Consider the following 24200-nt stretch of genomic DNA (forward strand, 5'->3'; position numbering starts at 1 on the left):
TCTTGGTGCCCAACTGATTAAATTTGTCCCGCAGAGCCTTCATCTCAAGCTGCACGCTCACGCTGGCCACTTACACGTTCTTTACCAGTGCCGTGGCGATGGCCACACAACTGGCCCCGGGGCCCTCAGCCTTGGCAGCAGCACTGGCGGTGGCCCCTGCAGCTGGCGCGTCATAGTGACTGGTTGTTCCAGTCATTCCACCGTAATGGTCACTGGGCTTTTATATATAGAGATATGATTTTTACCATATATATATATACTTTTTTACATTTATGTAGAAGAATTTATTTATTTATTTACTTATTTATTTGACATCAGAGAGGAAAGGAGAGGGAGAGAGAGATAGAAACATCAATGATGAGAGAGAATCATTGATTAGCTGCCTTTTGCACTGGGGATCAAGCCAAAACCTGGGCATGTGTCCCAACCGGGAATTGAACCATGACCTTTTGATTCATGGCTTGACCTCAACCACTGAGCCACACTGGTGGAACTATGTGGAAGAATTTTAGATTTTATGCCTTTTTTGTTATTTAAAAACACAGATGATCAAGAATGGTTCTATTTTCTTTCAGAAGTGGATTTATATCCATCATTAACTCCCCCTCCTCCTCATTGTCTCTAGTGTTTAAAACCAGAGTTTTAAATCTTAAAGTGGCCCTTAGATATCATTTGGTCCAGCCATGTCATTTAATGGACAAGGAAACTGAAACTTATTTTTTAAGAAACTTGCCCCCAATCAGAAGGCTAGTTAGGAAAACAGCCAGGGCCAGAAGCCCATTCTCCTGACAACCTGTGCAACGCTTCTTCTGTACACCATGGTGCCGCTAACTGGATACTACATAAGCATTTCAGAAATATTTGTTGAGGTCATACTAAGTGTCAGGCACTATTCTGGGCTCTGGGAATACAGCCATGAAAAGTCAAAGTCCCACCTCTCAGACGTACATTTTAGTATGGGAATCAGACAATGGTCAAATAGATAAGCAGTTGCTAGGAAGAACAGGAAAGGTAAAGGGATAATGATAGGTGCGCTATTCCCATCGAGGAGGTAGAAGACACTGTATTGATTGACCACTTAACCCTTAGCATGTTTAGTGAAAATTGATGGTTATACTCACTTTTACCTCATATTCATTTCCCTACAACATAACCGAATATAAAGAAAACTGGGCTTCCTAGCAGGACACCTGGGTTCCAGTCCTGACTCTAATTATTTAACTGTCAAGTCTGTTTAAACTTCTGGGCTTTGGTTTCTCCAAAACGAGACTGACTCTCACTTTGCATTCTTTATAGGCTAGTTGTGAGTATGAAATTATAAAACACATGAGGAAGGTTTATAATACTGCAATGCATTATGCAAATGTAAGGTATCATTATATGGAAATTTTACTGAAGGGGTCTATATTTTTAAAATTGTTTTCTGTTTGGTCTGTTTCCACCTGTCCAGGAATGATGCAGCCACCAAGGAGCTATCAGGATTTTGACTCTAGATACAGGGAAAATTCTTACTCGTATGATGTCAAGCGAGATGTGTACAATGAGGAGACCTTTCAACAGGATTACAGAAGGAGGTCTGCCTCCTCTGGGAACTTGGACATTGACATCACCACCTTCAAACACCATATCCAGTGCAGGTGCGTGTGTGTGGTCATTTACCTACCACCGAGCTGACAGCGCCACACCCCTGTTTGACTCCTCTTGGTGCCCATTTCTGTCTACCTCCCCTGAATCCCTGGCATCAGAACCCCTAGTTTACAGGGTGATTTCTCTTCAGGTTTTTTTTTGTTTTTTTGTGTGTGTGTTTTTTTTGGTGTGTGTGAGCTTTGTCTTGTAGCATCTTCTTTTTTAAAAAATATTTTTTTATTTATTTCAGAGAGGAAGGGAGAGGGAGAGAGAGAGAAACATCAATGATGACAGAATCATTGATTGGCTGCCTCCCACATGCACTCTAGTGGGGATTGAGCCTGCAACCCAGGCATATGTCCCTGACTGAAACCGAACCCGGGACCCTACAGTCTGCAGGCCGGTGCTCTATCCACTGAGCCAAACCTAGGGCTTGTAGCACCTTCTTGATTGTAAACTTCTTGGATGTCCCTCACAGCATCTAAGGATGATATTTAGTAAATCCATTGTTTGATTGACCACCATTACCAGTCTCTTAACAACAACAACCAAAAGCAACCATGATGGACTAATTAGTGACAGAGAATGACATCCTTCTAAACTCATACCCAGCTGTGCCCACGCAGTACTTGTGGTCACCAACATGGGACCCACCTCCTGTGATACCCACTGTGCCCATGCAGGCTCTGCAGTTCAGAGGCGCCTCACCTGTTTCTGTGCTGTGAAACTTTTAGCAATCTGGTAAAGCTTATGAACATCTGCATAATTTCTTTTTACTCTTTTTATTTTTATTGTGATATAAAACATACTAGTAGCCCGGTGCACGAAATTCATGCACATTAAAGGGAATTAATTGCCCTAACCGGTTTGGCTCAGTGGATAGAGCATCGGCCTGCGGACTCAAGGGTCCTGGGTTCGATTCTGGTCAAGGGCATGTACCTTGGTTGTGGGCACATCCCCAGTGGGGAGTGTGCAGGAGGCAGCTGATCGATGTTTCTCGCTCATCGATGTTTCTAACTCTCTATCCCTTTCCCTTCCTCTCCGTAAAAAATCAATAAAATATATTTTTTTTAAAAGGGAATTAATTAGCAGAGATATTTTAATATTGCTATTTGCCCTTTCTCTATAATAGAAGTATGAGAGATGAAAGGAAATTAGTAAAATGTATATGAAAATAATATATAAATTTATTAATAAATAAACAGTAACAAAAGGATATAACAACAGAGGCATGATATAAAAATGACAAAAGCATGATATGAAAACAACAAAAACATGATATACAAACAACAGTGATGCAAACAATGACTGATAAAGTGATTAAACTTATTCTAATATCTCCCTGTACACCACATTAAAAGTGAAAACACTTTCAGAGTGCTTGACTAATTTCCCTTGTGATGAAGTACTTAGAACTTTAACTGTAACATCACATGCTCTTTAAACTCGAGAGAAAGCAAAAACAGGATCAGGTAGGAAGGAATATGCCTACTTTGTCTAGAGTTTGTCCTTGTGATTTATTCATAGTCATCACAAATGCTGGCATCATGGGAAACTGTCATCGAATCAATTTAAATGGGAGGCCAGTGTCAGATGGAGACAAATTAATTCTTGGAATCAGAACAGCCTCTCCCTCTGCAGATCCTGTTAATACTTCAGCTTCGATAATGTTAGGTCGTAATCTTTTGATAATAAATCTGGTACAAAGACCCCATTTACTATTGAGATTTCTCAATAGCATGATGATTGCACCCACTTTCAATTTTAATTTATGACACGGCATTCCCGAAGGAGTAATAATATTAAGAAATTCGATGGGAAAATTTTCCTTTTCAGCATCATCTGTGGAATCAATGGAATCATTACTCATATATGTGTGAAAATCTCCATCGAGTATATTCAAATTTTCTTCATTTAATTTTGAACATGCTCATTTTTTGGACAAAGAATTGCACGTTTAGATATATTTTTAATATTATCTATAGCAGTGGTTCTCAACCTTGGCTGCACATTAGAATCACCTGGGAATCTTTTTAAAATCCTGATTCCTGGGCCTCATCCTCTGGAAATTGTTTCTTTGTTATGGGGTGGGGCCACAACATCAGTAACAAAGAAACAGAATTAAAACTTTATTGTGGGGAGCCGCTACACTGTTTTGGACAGGTTCAAGCCTTGGACTGATGAGAGGGCACAGTCCTCTCATGGCCACGTGCAAGTCCCAGCTTGGAGGGCAGGGCCCTCCCAGCACAATTATAGCCAACAGCTATAGCTGAGTCTCTGTTTTCAATTATTTTAGGTATATACCTAGGAGTAGCATTGTTGGATCATGTGGTAATTCTATGTTTAATGTTCTGAGGAACTGCCAGACATTTTTACAGCAGCTACACCATTGTACATTCACACCAGCAATGTAGAAATATTCCAGTGTCTCTATATCCTCTCCAACATTTCTTATCTATCATTTAAAAAATTATGGACATCCTAGTAGGTGTGAAGTGGTATCTCACTGTGGGTTTTGCTTGTTTGTTTTTTACCATTTCATCACAACTAAATATGACGAACATCTTCTCATGTGCTTCTTGGTCATTCGTGTGCCTTCTTTAGAGAAATGTCTACTTAGTTCCTTTGCCCTTTTAAAAATTAGGTTGTTTTTCTTCTGTTGTTGAGTTGTAGGAGTTCTTTATATGTTCTGAATGTCAGACCTTTATCAGATATGTAATTTGCAAATATTTTCTTCCATTCTGTAGGTTGTCTTTTTTCTCTGTTGATTGTGTCCTTTGGTGCACAACAGTTTTTAATTTTAATGAAATTCAATTTATCTATTTTTTCTTTTGTTGCCTGTGACTTTGGTGTCATATGTAAGAAATTGTTGTAAAATCCAAGATCATGAAGATTTCCCCCTCTATGTTCTTCTAGGAGTTTTATAGTTTCAGCTCTTAAATTTAGACCCTTGATCCAATAATTTTGAGTTAATTTTGTAAGGTGTAAAGTAAGGGTCCAACTTTATTCCTAGCTATGTGGATATCCCATTTTCCCAGCACCATTTATTGAAGATACTATTCTTTTCCCATTGAATGGTCTTGGTCAAAATTTTTTTCAATGAATAAAATACATTTATAATAATAAAAGCATAATATGCTAATTAGACCAAACATCCTTCCAGATGACCTTCCGGACAAAGCCATGGCTGTGAGGGAAGCCCGGGTCCTAGGTGCCAGAGGGAAGCTGGTGCTGGCAGCCAGGGGAAGGAAGGTCTACTCTTGCATGAATTTCATGCATCAGGCCTCTAGTAAAATTTTAAAGGAAACCAGTTTTTCTAAACATAGTTTATCAAAATATGAAAAATCCCAAAATTATGTTATTTAATAATGTGGATCTAGTAGCTATCATAATTTCAAAGTAGTGATGAATATAAATGATATTTTAATATATCTGCAGCAATTTTAATGTAATATGAAAATGTTTGTTATTTCTATTGGTGACAAAATCAAGTTCTGCTATACTACTCTAGTTTGTTGTTAACATTCATAATTTGAAAGAAGTGCTCAATTTCAATTAGGAAGTTAGTAAGTATAACGATATATTTTCTTCTAAATTCACATATCCCATGAATTTTATCTAGAGTCTCAGGGGGTCCATAGACTGATGGTTAGGAACCCTTTTTTTGTGACCTACACCGTGATATTAACCCTAATTACTCAAGCTGCCTTACTCACACTCTGGATTTATCACCCACAATTGGCATGTGTTGGGTGACAAATGAGGAAGGCCTCCACACAGCCCTCTTGCAGACTTCCTTCTCTCTGAGGCATTCTCCTTTATCCATATCCTGCCTTTTGCAAGTTGCGGTCTGGGATGCCCCTCCCAGTCTTGCACCACTACTCTCATTTTCTCTGCTCCATGATGGGTCGGAATATGTTAAAGAGGGCAGTTGGGGGCCACTTTGGCTTTGTCTCTATAAAAGGATAGGCTTTTCCTGACTTATCCCTCATCCTAAGCAGGTTCTAACTCTCCTCCCCCTGCCCAGGCCTTGGACATTTAAATCTGACCAGTTCTGCCTCGCATGGGCTTTTATAGCAGTTCTTAGTTCCTACTTCTAAACACACAGTTACATCCACTTCTAAATTTTAACCTGAAAGGCACTGTGGTTAAGAGCAAGACTGAGAAGCCGGATTGCCTGGTTTTGAATCCCAGTTCTGCTGCTTCCCAGCTGTGTGACCTTAGGTAAGCTATCCAACCCAACTGTGCCTCAGTTTCCTCACCTGTAAACAGTGATGGTAATAGCACCTACTTCTTAAGGTGATTGTGAGGATTTACTCATTTTTCTTATTATAGTTGGTATACAGTATTGTATTAGTTTCCAGTGTACAACATAGTGATTTGACATTTAGATACCTTACTAAGTCCCCAGGCCACGTTACCACAGTATTATTGACTACTAGAGGCCCCAGGATTCGTACACCAGTGGAGTCCCTCGGCTTGGCCTGCACCCTCTCACAATCCGGGACCCCTTGGGGGATGTCAGACTGCCGGTTTCTGCCCATTCCCCGAAGGCCAGGCCAAGGGACCCCACCAGTGCACGAATGATTGTGCACCGGGCCTCTAGTATGCATATCAGATCTTTGGTTAATCTCTTCCCGCCCTCCCCTCTCCCTCTTTCCCCCTGAGATTCATCAGTCTGTTCCATGTTTCCATGCCTATGCGTTGAGCGTCTACTACCCCCTGGTGGTCATTGCATGTCATAGCTACTGGTTGAACAGTTGAACAGTCAAATGGTTGAACCGTCGCTTAGGCTTTTATATATATATATTAGAGGCCCGGTGCACAAAAATTTGTGCACTTGGGGGGAAGGGGAGGTCCTTCAGCCTGGCCTGTGCCCTCTCGCAGTCTGGGACCCCTCGGGAGATAACACCCTGCTGGCTTAGGCCTGCTCCCGGGAGGCAGAGGGCAGGCCCAATCCCTAGGTGCAGCCCATGGTCGGGCTCAGAGCAGGGCTGATTGGGGAGTTGGAACACCGCCCCCTGTCATGCACAGAGCAGGGCAGATCTGGAGGTTGCGATGCCACCCCTAGTCACGCTCAGGGTACGGCCGATTGGGGGGTTGGGGCACCGCCCCCTGTCACACTCAAGGCAGGGTCGATAGGGAAGTTGCGGCGCCACCCCCTGTCACGCACAGAGCAGGGCAGATCAGGGAGTTGGGGCACTGCCCCCTGTCATGCACAGAGCAGGGCCCATCAGGGGGGTTGGGGCTCCGTACCCTGTCACACACAGAGCAGGGTCGATCAGGGGGTTGGGGAGCTCCCCCCTGTCATGCACAGAGCAGGGCCAATAGGGGAGTTGGGGCACCGCCCCCTGTCACACACAGAGCAGGGTGGATCAGGGGGTTGGGGCGCCGCCCTGTATCACCCACAGAGCAGGGCCGATCAGGGGGTTGGGGCGCCGCCACTCTCACACTCAGGGCAGGGCCGATGGGGAGGTTATGGCTCTACCCTGTCACACACAGAGCAGGGCCTGTGGGTGGGGGGGCGTTGGGGCGCCGCACCCTGTCACACACAGGGTGATCAGGGGGTTGGGGAGCTCCCCTGTATCAGGCACAGAGCAGGGCTGATCAGGAGGTTGGGGCGCCTTCCCCTGTCACGAACAGAGCAGGGCGGATAGGTAGGTTGTGGCCCCGCCCCCTGTCACACACAGAGCTGCAGGGCGATCAGGGGGTTTGGGCGCTGCCCCCTGTCACACTGATCCCGGTGCTGGGAGGCATATTACCCTTTTACTGTATAGGATAGAGGCCTGGTGCATGGGTGGGGCTGGCTGGTTTGCCCTGAAGGGTGTCCTGGATCAGGGTGGGGGTCCCCACTGGGGTGCCTGGCCAGCCTGGGTGAGGGGATGATGGCTGTTTGCAGCTGGTCACACACCCTTCAGGGTGGGGGTCCCCACTGGAGTGCCTGGCCAGTCTGGGTGAGGGACTGAGGGCTGAAGCTCCCAACTGCTCCTTTTTTTCTTTTCTTTTTTTTTATTCTGGGCCAGCTTTAGCTCTGGCTCCAGCTCTGAGGCTTCAGCTGCTGAAAGCAGGTATCTGGTTTGTTTGGGTTATATAATCAAAACAATGTATAACTCCAGCTCTGAGATCCCGGCTCGCTGAAAGCAGGTTTCTGGGGTTTTGTTTAGCTTCTATATTTGTTACAATGTTTCAAACTGCAGGCTCAGAGGCCGGCAAGGCAGCCGGGGAACAATGGTTTCCTCCGTCACTAAGCAAGCAAGCCTCATGTTAGTTTCAAGCTGCCTGGCTGCTGGCCGCCATCTTGGCTGGCAGTTAATTTACATATCGCCCTGATTAGCCAATGGGAAGGGTAGCGGTCGTACACTAATTACCATGTTTCTCTTTTATTAGATAGGATATTCCCCTTCACCTTTTTCACCTCCCCCCCCATAGTCACCTCCCCTCTGGCAACAATCAGTTTGCCTCTGTTTCTGTGAGTCCGTTTTTGTTTTGTTTTGTTTGTTTGTTTCTGTGGGGTTTTTTTTAGATTCTACATACAGGTGAAATCATGTGGTATTTGCCTTTCTCTGTCTGACTTATTTCACTTAGCATAATACAATGTTGCCATCCATATTGTCACAAATGTCAAGATTTCATTTTTTTTATATCTGAGTAATAGTCCATTACATCATGTCTTTATCCATTCCTCTATCAGTGGACACCTAGGTTGTGTCCATCGTGGCTATCCTATCTAATAAAAGAGAAACGTGGTAATTGGCGTACGACCACTACCCTTCCCATTGGCTAATCAGGGCAATATGCAAATTAACTTCCAGCCAAGATGGCGGCTGGCAGCCAGGCAGCTTGAAACTAACATGAGCCTTGCTTGCTTCAGTGACGGAGGACTCCAACATTCCCCGCCTGCCGCTGCAGGCCTCTGAGCTGCAAGCAACTATGTAACAAACATGGAAGCTAAACAAAACCCCAGAAACCTGCCGGGCTTCAGCCAGCAGGATCGCAACATTGTAAGCAAAGGCCAGAAACCTACTTTCAGCAGCAGAGGCCTAAGAGCTGGAGCCAAGCCTCAAAGCTAAAGCTGGCCCAGAATAAAAAAGAAAAAAAAAGAAAAAAAGGAGCGGTTGGGAGCTTCAGTCACCCCCAGCCTGAAAACAGCCCTCAGCTCCTCACCCAGACTGGCCAGGCACCCCAATGGGGATCCCCACCCTGAAGGGTGTGTGACCAGCTGCAAACAGCCATCATCCCCTCACCCAGGCTGGCCAGGCACCCCAGTGGGGACCCCCACCCTGATCCGGGACACCCTTCAGGGCAAACCAGCCGGCCCCCACCCATACACCAGGCCTCTACCCTATATAGTAAAAGGGTAATATGCCTCCCAGCACCGGGATCAGCGGAGCCGCGAGGCCTCCCAGCACCGGGATCAGCATGACAGGGGGCAGCGCCCAAACCCCCTGATCGCCCTGCGGCACTGTGTGTGACAGGGTGTGGCGCCCCAACCCCCTGATCGGCCCTGCTCTGTGTGTGACAGGGTGCGGTGCCTCCCCCCCCCACGGGCCCTGCTCTGTGTGTGACGGGGTAGAGCCATAACCTCCCATCGGCCCTGCCCTGAGTGTGAGAGTGGCGGCACCCCAACCCCCTGATCGGCCCTGCTCTGTGGGTGATAGAGGGCGGCGCCCCAACCCCCTGATGGGCCCTGCTCTGTGCATGACAGGGGGTGGCGCCGCAACCTCCCCATCGACCCTCCCCATCGACCCTGCCTTGAGTGTGACGGGATGGTGCCCCATCCCCCAATTGGCCCTACCCTGAGCGTGACTGAGGGTGGAATCACAACCTCCCAATCGCCCTGCTCTGTGTATGACAGGGGGAGGCACCCCAACTCCCCAATCGGCCCTGCTCTGACCCCGACCAGGGGCTGCACCTAGGGTTTGGGCCTGCCCTCTGCCACCCGGGAGCAGGCCTAAGCCAACAGGTTGTTATCTCCTGAGGGGTCCCAGATTGCGAGAGGGCACAGGCCGGGCTGAGGGACCCCCCTCCCCCCCGAGTGCACAAATTTTTGTGCACCGGGCCTCTAGTCTATATATATAAAAGCCTAAGAAACTCTTACAATGAAACAACCGGAACAACCGGTCACTTTGATGCGCACTGACCACCAGGGGGCAGACACTCAACGCAGGAGCTTCCCCCAGCCCACAGGCCCCATTTGCTGATGGAGCCTGCCGGCCAACCTCCTGGTCTCTCCCCCCAGCTGGCAGGCCCTGATCCGCTGATCAGTGCCCGGCCCCCAGGCTAAAACAGAGAACTAGGGGTGGGTGGCAGCGAACACAAGTGGCGAGGAAGCAGGGGGAGAGGCGGGGAGGTGGGGAACCTGATTGGCCCTGATCACCGGCCAGGCCTAGGGACCCAACCCATTTATGAATTTCATACACCGGGCCTCTAGTTGTAAATAATGCTGCAATGAACATACGATTACATATATCTTTTTGAATGTTTTGTTTGTTTGTTTTCTTCAGATAAACACCCAGAAGTGGAATTGCTGGGTCATATGGTATTTCTATTTTTAGTTTTTTGAGGAACCTTGATACTGTTTTTCGTGGCTGTACCAACTTATAGTTCCACTAACCGTGCACAGGATTCCCTTTTCTCCACATCCCACCGACACTTGTTATTTGTTGACTTTTTGATAATATCTGTTCTAACTGGTATGAAGTGGTGTCTCACTGTGGTTTTGACTTGCATTTCCCTGATGATTAGTGATGTCGAGCATCTTTTCATATGTCTGTTGGCCATCTGTATGTCTTCTTTGGAGAAATGTCTTTTTATGTCTCTGTTCATTTTTTTTTTAAATCATCACCCAAGAATATGCTTTAATTGATTTGAGAGAGAGACGAAGGGAGAGGAAGAAGAAGAGAGAGAGACAGAGAAACATTGATGGAAACATTAATCAGCTGCCTCCCTTACATGCCCAGACTGGGGATCAAACCTACAACCCATGTACATGCCCTGACCAGGAACCAAACCCACAACCCTTTGGTGCACAGGACGATGCTCCAACCAATTGAGCCATACTGACTAGGGCTCCTCTGTCCATTTTTTATCAATTGTAGGGTTTTTTTTGTTATTAAGTTGTATGAGTTCTTCATAAATTTTGAATATTAACCCCTTATTGGCTATATCATTTGGGAATTCGTATCTTTTCTCATTCAGTAGATTGTCTTCATTTTGCTGATGGTTTCCTTCATGGTACAGAAGCTTTTTAGTTTGACGTAGTCCCATTTGTTAATTTTTTTCTTTAGTTGCACTTGCCCAAGGGAACACATCAAAACATATATTACTAAGACTGATGTCAAAGGGTTTATTACAGTAAAACCTCAATTTTGTGAACCTCCATTTAACAGATAAAATTTCCAGTCTGTATGTCATATGTGAAAATTAACACCCTATTCATTTAAAAATGCTTTTAACCAAGATTTTCTTATACTTATTTTTAATTTTTAATTGTATTTTATTGTTTAAAGTATTACAAATAGTAGTACATATGTCTCCTTTTTCCCCCATTGACCTTCCCCTGACCTCCCCTACCCACCGGCACATGCCCTCACCCCACCCCTCCAATGTCTTGAGTCCATTGGTTATGCTTATATGTATACAAGTCCTTCGGTTGATCTCTTACCCCTCCCCCCAACACTCCCCAGCCTTCCCACTGTAATTTGAAAGCCTGTTTGATGCTTCTCTGCCTCTGTAACTATCTTTTTGTTTAACGGGTTATAATGTTCTTTATTACCTATAAATGAGTGAGATCATGTGGTATTTTTCTTTCACTGCCTGGCTTATTTCACTTAGCATAATGCTCTCCAGGTCCATCCATGCTGCTGCAAATGGTAAGAATTCCTTCTATTTAATAACAGCATAGTATTCCATTGTGTAGATGTACCATAGTTTTCTAATCCACTCATCTGCTGATGGACATTTAGGCTGTTTCTAAATCTTAGCTATTGTAAATTGTGCTGCTATGAACATAGGGGTGCATATATCCTTTCTAATTGGTGTTTCTGTTTTCTTGGGATATATTCCTAGAAGTGGTATTACTGGGTCAAATGGCAGTTCCATTTTTAAATTTTTGAGGAAATGCTGTACTGTTTTCCACAGTGGCTGCACCAGTCTGCATTCCCACCAGCAGTGAAGGAGGGTTCCTTTTTCTCTGCATCCTCTCGAGCACTTGTCATTTGTTGATTTGTTGATGATAGCCATTCTGACAGGTGTGAGATGATACCTCATTGTTGTTTTGATTTGCATCTCTCAGATGATTAGTGACTTTGAGCATGTTTTCATATGTCTCTGGGCCTTCTGTATGTCCTCTTTTGAAAAGTGTCTATTTAGGTCCTTTGCTCATTTTTTTATTGGATTGTTTATCTTCCTTCTGTTGAGTTGTATGAGTTCCCTGTAATTGTTGGAGATTAAACCCTTATCGGAGATAACATTTGCAAATATGTTCTCGCATGCAGTGGGCTTTCTTGTTGTTGTTTTTTTTTTTTGTTTTTTTTTAAATTAAATCTTTATTGTTCAGATTATTACATTTGTTCCTCTTTTTTCCCCCCATAACTCCCCTCCTCCCAGTCCCCCCGCCCCCGCACCTTCCACCCTCACTCCCCACCCACTGTCCTCATCCATAGGTGCACGATTTTTGTCCAGTCTCTTCCCGCATTTCCCACACCCCTTTCCCCCCCAAGAATAGTCAGTCCATTCCCTTTCTATGTCCCTGATTCTATTATGATCACCAGATTATTTGTTCACTTGATTCTTAGATTCACTTGTTGATAGATGCATGTTTGTTGTTCATAATTTGTATCTTTACCTTTTTCTTCTTCTTCCTCTTCTTAAAGGATACCTTTCAGCATTTCATATAATACTCGTTTGGTGGTGATGAACTCCTTTAGCTATTCCTTATCTGTGAAGCTCTTTATCTTACCTTCCGTTCTGAATGATAGCTTTGCTGGATAAAGTAATCTTGGTTGTAGGTTCTTGGTATTCATCGCTTTGAATATTTCTTGCCATTCCCTTCTGGCCTGCAAAGTTTCTGTTGAGAAATCAGCTGACAGTCGTATGGGTATTCCCTCGTAGGTAACTGAGTTTCTTTCTCTTGCTGCTTTTAAGATTCTCTCTTTGTCTTTTGCTCTCAATAGATGCATAAAAAGCATTCAACAAAATTCAGCATCACTTATGACAAAAACTCTTAACAAAGTGGATATAGAGGAAACTTACCTTAACATAATAAAGGCCACATATGACATACCCACACCTAACATCGTACTAATGGTGAAAGCTGAAAGCTTCCCCTCTAAGATCAGGAACAAGACAAGGATGCCTGCTCCCATCACTGTTATTCAATATAGTATTGGAAGTCCTAGTCACAGCAGACAAGGAAAAGATATAAAAGGCATCAAAATTGGAAAGGAAGAAGTAAAACTGTCACTACTTGCAGATGACATAATGCTATATTGAGATGATTACATGATTTTCATCCTTGCTTTTGTTGATGTAATGTATAACATTAATTGTTTATAGATATTGAGCCATCCTTGCATCCCTGGGTTAAATCTCACTTGATCACGATATATATAATCTTTTTAATGTATTGTTGAATTCAGTTTGCTAGTGCTTTGTTGAGAATTTTCACGTCTATTTATCAGGGATATTGGCCGATAATTTTCTTTCTTTTCTCCTCCTCCTCCTCCTCCTCTTCCTCCTCCTCCTCCTCCTCCTCCTCCTCCTCCTCCTCTTCCTCCCTCTTCTTCTTCTTTTTGGTGACAGGTTAATGCTGGCCATGTAGAATGAATTTGGAAGTGTTTCTTCCTCTTCAATTTTTTTGGTAATAGTTTGAGAAGAATAGGTATTATTCTTCTTTAAGTGTTTGGTAGAATTCACCAGTGAAGCTGTCTGGTCCTGCACTTTTGTTTCTTGGGAGGTTTTTTTATTATTACTGCTTCAATTTCATTGCTAGTAATTGGTCTGTTTAGATTTTCTCTTTCTTCCTGGTTCAGTCTTGGAAGCTTGTATGTTTCTAGAAATGTATCCATTTCTTTTAGGTCGTCCAATTTGTTGGCATATAATTGTTAATAGTATTCTCTTTTCATCTTTTGTATTTCTGTGGTGTTGGTTGTAACCCTTTATTTCATTTCTGTTTTTATTTATTTGTGCTCTCCCCCTCTCTCTTGTTTTCTTGATGAGGAGGCTAAAGGTTTCTCAATCACCATGCAAATAAAAAGAACTGTATACGTGGAGGTTTTTAGTTAAATAAAACAAAACAAAAAAACCAACACCTCACAATCTTTTAACTCCATCTCTTCCTTTCTGCAGCAAATCTAATCTCTCTTCCCATTTTCTCCCTCTTAGTTAGTAACTGCAAACACACCCCTCCTTGTCAAAATCTCCCATTTGCTGTCACATTGACTTACATTCCTCATTTTTAAGCTACAATTTCAATGTCTATTCCTGTAACACCCTCCTTGATTTTCTTCAGTTTTAGATCCTCATTATTCCCTCTTCGTCTTGTTTTGCCATGCGAAAGAACGTGGATGATTTGCCGACGGTAGCTAGTCTTTTGCCAAGTGGCACATGGAGAGGAGGAGAGGAGGGCAGACTGGACTTGGAGAAGAAACAGATTGTCCCAGTGCCATGCTTTACGCACCTCCATAGGAGGACAGAGCACCTGCCCAACACCCAGGGGCTCTCATATAAATAGCAATATGATGCTCCTTTCAAACCAATGGTCTTGCTCTTGGCTCGTGAGCAGAATTTGACAGCTGTCGATAGGAAATGTGGCAGCAACCGAGTGGACAGAACACTGAACGAGGAATCAGGAGACCTGGTTTCTAGCCCCAGCGCTGCTCACACTACTGTGACTTTGGGAAAGTCACTTACACCTGTTCGGCCCTTAGGGACAGTAATGCTCCTGAAGTTGTGAGAGTCAAACATACGTTAGTTAAATTACTTCTCTTCTGGCACACATGTTAGCCGTGCCACAGTCCAGTCCCAGTTACCCAACTACAGCTCATACATGAAAAATCTTCATACTCTTTGCTTTCAGCCCATACTAAAATGTAAGTAGCAGAAAGCCATATAAAACCAAACTAGTTTTACTGAGCTATTGATTGATGGTGGTCATTCTTCTGTTTTAGATGATCTAAAGGTTAAAATAGGTTTTCTCAATTTCAGTATCATTGACATTTTGGACCAGACAATTGTTTCTTATAAAGAGCTGTTCTGTACACTTTAGGGTGTTTAGCAGCATCCCTTGCATCTACCCACTCGATGCCCATCATGATAATAAAAAATGTGTCCAGACATGGCAAAATGCCCCCTGGGGAACAGAATTACTTCTGGTTGATATCTCCTGGATTAAAGGATAACAGTCGTTATTTTACTGCTTTTTATTTACATGGCTAACTCCCTGAGTATGGTAACTTCACATTCTATATTTTCTATACATTTCTACATATTATAGGTCAAAGTCACATAGAGTTAGTGTTCAGTAGAAATTTAGTATATGGGAATGATGTGGATGTGTTAATTGCCCCCCCCCACCATATCAAAAAAACTGTCCTTATCAAAAGAAATCAATAACAGTCCATTTTCCACTGGAAACTTGGTACGTTTATATCTTTCTAAACATCCAATAAAAACACAGACTTGATTTATACTCTGGACTTATAAGGCTTAGATTTTGTTATATGTATGATGATGGCTCTCAACTGGAGGCGATTTTGTCTCCCAGGGAACATTTGGCAATGTCTGGGGACATTTTGGGGTGTCACACCTGGGAGAGGGGGCATCTAGTGCGATGTTGCTAAACGTCTATAATGCATAGGGCAGCCTGACCAAGAATTATCCAGTCCAGTATATCCAAGTGTTGACAGTGCGAATACGGAACTCTGCTGTGGGGGAAGAATTATGTACCGTGCCTTTTCTGGGCTACGTGGGCTTTTTCTTTGGAGAACTAACCAAGTCTCTGTTCTTCTTTCTCACAGCTGCTCATGGGACAGGTTCCTGAATTGCATGATTACAATCTTTCCCTTCCTAGAGTGGATGTGTTTGTATCGATTCAAGGAATGGCTTCTTGGAGACTTACTTGCAGGTATAAGTGTTGGCCTTGTGCAAATTCCCCAAGGTAAGGAAGATACGAAGCCTTTTCACCCACAGACTTACCTTACCTGCCAGATGTGTAACTCAGGATGGTTCCAAAAGGCCCAGTGTAGTTTGGGACCCTGAATACTTCCAAGAGTATCTGCAAGGCCCATTCATGGCCATATTTTGCTTAACTAGTCATTTCACACTCACATGACTACAATAGACTTTATGGCATCGGTTTCACTTAGAAAGGTGAAGGGTATGAAACATAGCATGCGAGCACCTCTTCACCGAGTCACGCACACGGTCCAGGGGCAACTCTTTGGTCTTCTGAATGGCAGTCCGGATTGAAGATAAGATCATGCAGATGGATAGGGAGCTCGCTGGGCTTAGAAGCCTCATTTCCCAAACAGGAGCCAACCTCTCTGGCCATTTTCTTTAACTCCTGCTTCCACGGTCCCACAGGTGCCATGCCCAGTTATAAGATCACCGTGCTCAGAGAAGCCGAAGCTAGGGCTTCCCACTGGCTATTCTCTTTCGTTCAGTCCTCTTGGTCCAGACGGAGTATACTAATCAGGCTCATTTTACATTTTTATTTTTGTTGTTGTTGTTAATCCTCACTGGAGGATATTTTTTTCTCCCTGATTCTTAGAGAGAGTGGGAGGGTAAGGAGGTCGGGGAGAGAGAGAGAGAGAGATAGAGACACACACAGATCAATGTGAGAGAGACACATCAATTGGTTGCCTCCCACATGCATCCAACCCGGGCCAGGGATCAAACCTGCAACCCAGGTATGTGCCCTTGACCAGGCCAACACTCTAACCATTAGGCAACACCGGCCAGGGTGAATCAGGTTCATTTTTACGATATAACCAATGTTGGCTGGTAACACAGCTGACATTCCACTGTTATCAGGTTTTTTTTAAAAAAACAACACATGGAAAGTTAACCCAAGATCAAATTTATCTACAGAGAAAGGGAAAGGATTTTGTTAATCTTTTACTCACGGTGGTTCACAGATCCCTACACAGACTTTAAACACCTCTGTTTCTCTGTCCGTCAACCAGGCAGGATTGAAGCTTGTGACTAACTGTACGGGCTGTGCCTAGCACAGAAGAGACCAACAAAGGGCCAAGGGGCAGCTTTCTGACACAGAGCTGTTAGTTGAGGAAAGGGATCCTTTAAAAAAAATCATCATACAGTAACATTGGCTTTTTTCCTTTTGGTGTAAGTTCTGTGAATTTAAACACTTATGTAGATGTATGTAACCCCCACCACAATCAAGATGCATAACAGTCCCATCAGCCCCAAATCTCTGCTGTGCCACCCCTTTTCAGTCACACCCTCCCCTTCCCTCCAACCCCTGCAGTCACCGACATGTTCTCAGTCACCAGGTCCTGTCTTTTTGAGACTATCGTATAAATGGACTCATCTCGTATGTCACTTTTGAAGGCTGGCTTCTTTAGTTCGGCATTAGGTTTTTGAAATTATTGCGAATGGTTATGTGCATCAATACTTTGTCCCTTGTCATTGCTGAGAAATATTTCACTGTATGGCTGTACCACAGTTGGTTTATCCATTCATTTGTTGATGGACAATTTGTTTCCAGTTTTTGGCCGTCACACATAAAGTTGCTATGAACAGTTATGTACAGATTTTTGTGTGAACATGTTTTCATTTCTCTCAGGTATTAAATACCCAGGAGTGGTATTGTTGGTCATATGGTAAAGTGTATGTATGTGTGTGTGTGTGTGTGTGTGTGTGTGTGTGTGTGTGTACATAAACATATGAGATAGAAACATCAATGATGAGAGAGAATCATTGATTGGCTGCCTCCTGCACATCCCCTAGGGGATTCAGCCCACAACCTGAGCATGTGCCCTTGACCAGAATTGAACCTGGGACTCTTCAGTCTGCAGGCCGACACTCTATCCACTGAGCCAAACTGGCTAGGGCTGGTAAAATGTATATTTAGCATTATAGGAAACTGCCAAACTGTTTTTCCAGAGTGGCTGTACCTACCATTTTACATCTCCACCAGCAATGTATGAGAATTCTAGTTCCTCCACACTCTTGTCAGCACTTGATATTGTTAGTATTTCTTCATTAAACTGTCTACTTGAGATAATTATAGATTTAAATGCACTTGTAAGAAATTACAGAGCAATCCCTGTATCCTTCACCCGCTTTCCCCAATGGTAACAACTTGCAAAACTATAGCTCAATCTTACAACCAGGTTATTGGTGTTGTTACAATAAAAATACAGAACATTTCCACCTCCACAGGGATCCCTCTTGTTGCCCTTCAATAATCACCCCAAATTGCTTCCTGTCCCCATTCCCTCCTCAGCTTCTAGCAAACACTAGTCATACATATGCAAACCTTTGAGACTGGCTTTTTCAGCATCTTAAGTCTCTGGAGATTCATCTAGGCCAGTGGTTCTCAACCTTCCTAATGCCGCGACCCTTTAATACAGTTCCTCATGTTGTGGTGACCCCCAATTTCATTGTTACAAATTGAACATAATTAAAGCATAGCGATTAATCACAAAAACAATATGTAATTATATATGTGTTTTCCGATGGTCTTAGGCCACCCCTGTGAAAGGGTCGTTCGACCCCCAAAGGGGTCGCGACCCACAGGTTGATAACCGCTGATCTAGGCAGTTGTGTGTATCCATAGTTTATTCCCGTTTTGTTTTGTTTCTTGTCAAGTAGTATTCCATGGTATGGATGTACCACAGTTGGTTTAAACATTCACCCTCGTAGGACATTGGAATTGTTTGCAGCTTTTGGCTGTTACAAATACAGCTGCTATGGACATTTGTGTGTAGGATAGTGATCATAGTCCTCATTTCTCTGGGATAAATATCCAGGAGTGTAATTATTGGAATGTAGGGTAGTTGCATGTTTAATTTAAGGACATGCCAAGCTGTTCTCCAGAGTGGTTGTGTCATTTGATATTCCTATCAGCAATCTGTGAGGGATCTGGTGGCTCTGCATCCTCACCAGCATTTGGTGTTGTCACTACTTTTTACTTTAGTCATTCTGATAGCTTGTAGTGAGATCTCACTGTGGTTTCAGTTTGCATTTCCCTAATGGCTACGGATGTTGAACAACTTTTCATATGGGAATTTTCTATCTATATATTTTAATAAATGGCTCTTCTTGTATTTTGCTCAGGTTCTAATGGGATTGTTTGAATTTTCACTATTGATTTTTGAGAATTATTTATATACTGGAGGCCCGATGCACGAAATTTGTGCAGGGTGTGTGTGTCCCTCAGCCCAGCCTACAACCTCTCCAATCTGGGACCCCTTGAGGGATGTCCGACTGCAGGCAGTCAGAAATCCCTCTCACAATCCAGGACTGCTGGCTCCCAACTGCTTGCCTACCTGCCTGCCTGATTGCCCCTAACTACTTCTGCCTGCCAGCCTGAACACCCCCTAACCCAGTGGTTTTCAACCTCTGGCCCTTTAAATACAGTTCCTCATGTTGTGACCCAACCATAAAATTATTTTTGTTGCTACTTCATAACGGTAATGTTGCTACTGTTATGAATCGTAATGTAAATATCTGATATGCAGGATGGTCTTAGGCTACCCCTATGAAAGGGTCTTTTGACCGCCAAAGGGGTCGTAACCCACATGTTGAGAACCACTGCCCTAACCACTCCCCTGACAGCTTGATCGACGCCTAACTGCCCTCCCCTGCTGGCCTGGTCTCCCCCAACTGCCCTCCTCTGCTGGCCCGGTTGCCCCAAACTGCCCTCCCTGCAAGCCTGGTCCCTCCCAACTGCCCTCTTTCACAGGCCTGGGCCCTCCCAACTGCCCTCCTCTGCTGGCCTGATCGCCCCCAACTGCCCTCCCCTGCTGTCCATCTTGTGTCCACCTGGGGGCGGCCATCTTTGACCACATGAGGGTGGCCATCTTGTATGTTGGAGTGATGGTCAATTTGCATATTACCTCTTTATTAGATAGGATTTTTTATATTAGTTCTCTGTTAATGTGTTTTGCAAATATTTTCTTCCAGCCTGTAGCCTGTCATTTTTTTGTATGTGAGTGTGTGTTTAAATTCTCACCTGAGGATATGTTTATACTAACTTGAGAGAGAGGAAGGGAGAGCAAGAGAGAGAGAAACTTCAATGAGAGAGAGAAACATTAATCAGTTGCCTCCATGCATGCTCTGACCCAGGATCGAGCCCTGTCTGGGAATCGAACCCACAATCTTTGGTGTAGGGATGAAGCTCTGACTGACTGAGCCACCTGGTCAGACCTGTAGCCTGTCTTTACAAAATATTTAAAGAGAAACATTTTTTATTTTGATGAATCCTAGTTTTCAGTGTCTTTTATTTTAGCCATTCTAAGAGGTTTGTAGTGGTATATGATTGTGGTTTTAATTTGCATTTTCCTGATTGCTAATGAGGTCAAACATCTTTTTATGTTCTTATTTGCTACCCTCATATTCTCTTTGGTGAAATATCTGTTCAAATCCTTTGCCCATTTTTAAAATTGGATTTTTGGTTTTCTTATTGTTAATTTTTGAGAATTTTTTATATATTCTGGATTCAAGTTCTTTCTAGATATGTGATTTGCAAATACTTTCAGTCTGTAGCTTATCTTTTCATTCTTGACAGTTTATTTCACAGAGCAAAAGGTTTTAATTTTGATAAAGTCCAATTTTTTTCTTTTACAGATTGTGCTTTTTCTATCATATATTGGAACTATTCACCTAAATCGAGGTCACAAAATGTTTCTCCTATGTTTTCTTCTAGGTCTTATAGTTTTATGTTTTACATTAAGATCTATGATCCATCTTTAGTTGATCTTTGTATAACATGAGAAACATAGGTCAAGATTATTTTTTGTTGCATTTTCAGCATTATTTTTAAAGAAGACTATTCTCCATTGAATTGTTTTTGCACTTTTGTCAAAGATCATATAGCCATGTTTTTGTGGGTATATTTCTGGACTCTCTATTCTGTTCTATTGATCTATGTGTCTATCCTTTGCCAATGTCATATCTTAATTATTGTGTCTTTATAGTTAGTCTTACAATTGGATAGAGTGATTCCTCCAACTTTGTTCTTTTTTCAAAATTGTTTTAGCTATTTTTCCATATAAACATTTTGTCTATATTCACACAAAAAATTCTACTGAGAGATTTTTATAGCTGTTGCATTAAATTCATAGATCACTTTGCAGATAATTATGTTGAGTTTCCAATCCATGACCACAGTATGTCTCTTCATTTATTTAGGTCTTCTTTGACTTCTTTCATTAGCATTTATAGTTTTCAGCATACAGATCTTATACATATTTTGTTAGATTTATGCCTATCTCATTTTTGAGGAGATATTGTATATGATAATTTAAAACAATTTTGGTTTCCAGTTGTTCATTGTTTGTATATAGAAATGTAGTTGGTATTTATGTGTTCACCTTGTATCCTGCAATTCACTTAGTAGTTCTAAGAATCTTTTTTTTTAAATATCTTTTTATTGATTTCAGAGAGGTAGGGAGAAGGAAAGAGAGAAACATTAATGATGAGAGAGAATCATCGATTGGCTGCCTCCTGCACACCCCACACCGGGGATCGAGCCTACAACACCAGGCATGTTCCCTGACAGAGAATCGAACTGTGACCTCCTGGTTCATATGTTGATGCTCAACAACTGAGCCACGTCAGCTGGACAGTTCTAAGAATCTTTTGTAGATTTCCTAGAATTGACTACATTGACAATCATGTTGTCTGTGAATATGAACAGTTGTGTTTCTCTCTTTCTATTCCAAATGGGTATTGTTGTTTTTTACCTTTTCTTGTTTATTGTGCTGGTTAAAACTTCCAGTACTATGTTGAATAGGAGTGGTGAGACTAGGAATTCTTGCCTTGTTCCTGACCTTAGGAGGAAAGCATTCACTATCTTACTAAACTACATTGTTAAGAAATATGTACACTGGTGCTAAAACCATAAAGAAAGCTAAGAGACTATTATCACAAAAGTCAAAATAACAAATACCTGTGTGGGAAGAAATGGAGTTGTGATCAAAGACCTGGACGGTGGTAACATGGGTGTTTGTTTTATAGATATTTATTAAGCTCAACACCTATTTTAATCCACTTGCTATGTGTGTATTACATTTGACAATAAAAGTGGGGATTACTAAATTAATTATCAAAACTATTACTAAATTAATTACTAAAAAAGTAATTAAGACAGTGTGGTTTTGCAGAGATAGACAATTAGGCCAATGGAACAGAAAAGAGTTACACATAGATAAGTTGCATGGTTTATATCATATGTGTCACAATAGAAACAGACTTTTTCATAAATTGTGTGAAACAATTGGACTCTTGTGTGAAAAGACAGACTTCTATCTCCCACCATACACAAAAATCTATACCTGGCAGATTAAAGATCTAAATGTTAAAGGTAAAGCAATAAACATTTTTTGGGCCCTGGCCAGTTTGGCTCAGTGGATAGAGTCCTGGGTTCTATTCTGGTCAAGGGCACGTACCTTCGTTGCAGGTTCCTCCCCGATGTGGGCCCTGGTCTGGGCTCATGCAGGAGGCAACCAATCAATGTGTTTCTCTCACATCAATGTTTCTCTCTGTCTTTCCCTCTCTCTCACACTCTCCCTAAAAATCAATGGAAAAATATCCTTGGGTGAGGATTAAAAAAAAGAATAAAAGCAGTCTTGTAAAAACAACAACAAATTTTCACTAGCCTAAAAGGAAAAGACAAATTGAGTTAAATAAAAGATTGAATTAAGTAAAAGTTAAGAACTGTTCATTCCAAGACACCATGAAGATTGAAAAGCGAACCACAGAATGGGAGAGAGATTTGTAACAATATACCCAACAAATGACAATCTGTAACATATATACTCCTACAAATCTGTAAGGAACAATGAAATTAATCAACATTATTGGCAGTCAATGAAGTGAAAATTGAAATTAAAATAAATTACACACTAGCTCATACACATTAAAAATTAAAAATCTGACAGTATCATGTGCTAATACAGAGGCAAACAATGGGAACTGTCATTCAATGCTGGTGGGAGTGCAATGTGCAACCATTTAGAAAACGGTTTGGCATTTTCTGGTAAATGCCCCTGCAGTTATGCTGCAGGATATATTCTCTCAAGGAACTTATACATCTATGTACCAGGAGACCTGTGTATAAAAATATTCATAGCAGTATAGTCCATTATAGCCCCAAACTGGAAACAAAGACAGGAGACCAGGCAAACCTGGAGACAAAGAGAAGGGGAAAGTAGCTTCCTTAAATCCTGGTGGCTTTTTGGTTCTGGTTCCAGTCTCTCATGTGGCTCAGCTGCCCTTTGTACTCTTTTAATAAATTTTCTGTTTTGCTTAAGCTAATCTGAGCAGGTTTACTGTTTCTTGCAATCAATAGAGCCTTGCTTAGAAAAAAATGTGGAAGGGCAACCTATAAATTACAGGAGACTTCAGAAATATATCAATCAATGTGAAGTTCGTATTTGAGCCCCAATGTAAACACAAAGATTGTAAAAGAAAGCACAACATATAATAGCAAATGATTTCTTTAATATCACCCCCAAACCCCAAACCCACTATACTTCTGGCTCAAGGTCTCAGTCAAGGTGTCAGTCACCTGAGGCTTGAGGGTCAGTTTCCACCAACGTGTTTGCTGACAGGCCTGGTTTTCTTGCCATGTGGCTGCTTGAGTGTCCTCACAGGATGACAGCTGGCAGGACCAACTACTTGTATGGGACCCAATGTGAAATGAAATGCAGAGCCCCTCGTTCAAAAATTATTCAGAATTTCAAGATGGTCAGAGTAAGGCATGAGGCCAAGTGTGGAAGCTTCTAAGCCCAGGGCTCTATATGATTGCATCAGTCACACCCTTGAAGTCAACTCTGATGGCTGGTGACCTGAATGAGAGAGAGAGAGAGAGAGAGAGAGAGAGAGAGAGAGAGACCAAGACAGAAGCCACAGTCGTCTTGCAACCTAAATCAAAAGTGATATCCTATCATTTTTTGTTGTATTCTACTTATCAGAAGCAACTTATAAGATCCATCCCACACTTAAGGGGTGGGGATCACACAAGGGCATGAAAACCAATTAGCCATTGCAGATCATCTGAGAGGCCCTCCACCACAACAACCGTTCATGAGATAAGCAGGGAAACGTGAATACTGGCTGGATATTTGATACTGTTAAAGAACCATTATTTCTTACGCATGATGATGATATTGTAGTTACATTAAAATAGGGTCTTCTTTTAAAGATACATTCTGAAATATCTACTGATGAAATGATCATGTCTTTGGATTTGCTTCAAAATAACATAGAGTGGGAGGGGAGTTGGTGCATGGGTAAAACAAGATTGGCCAAGAATTGACCATTGTTGAAGGTTTGGTGGATACATGGTTTTCATTATACTCTATTTTTGTATATGTTTTAACTTT

General features: G+C 42.5%; 1 protein-coding gene across 1 annotated transcript in view; it reads left to right on the plus strand.

Annotated features, from left to right (window-relative positions):
* Positions 1 to 1454: 1454 nt before the first annotated feature.
* The window catches only part of SLC26A8 (solute carrier family 26 member 8), a 78322-nt gene continuing 55576 nt past the window's right edge, over positions 1455 to 24200 (plus strand). Inside the window, exons 1-2 of the mRNA XM_059701847.1 lie at positions 1455 to 1637; positions 15645 to 15784. Coding sequence (XP_059557830.1) covers positions 1456 to 1637; positions 15645 to 15784 — 322 coding nt within the window. The 5' untranslated portion in view covers position 1455. The remainder of the gene's footprint in view (positions 1638 to 15644; positions 15785 to 24200) is intronic.

The sequence above is a fragment of the Myotis daubentonii genome, chromosome 6, assembly GCF_963259705.1.
Source record: "Myotis daubentonii chromosome 6, mMyoDau2.1, whole genome shotgun sequence".
NCBI classification, from domain to species: Eukaryota; Metazoa; Chordata; class Mammalia; order Chiroptera; family Vespertilionidae; genus Myotis; species Myotis daubentonii.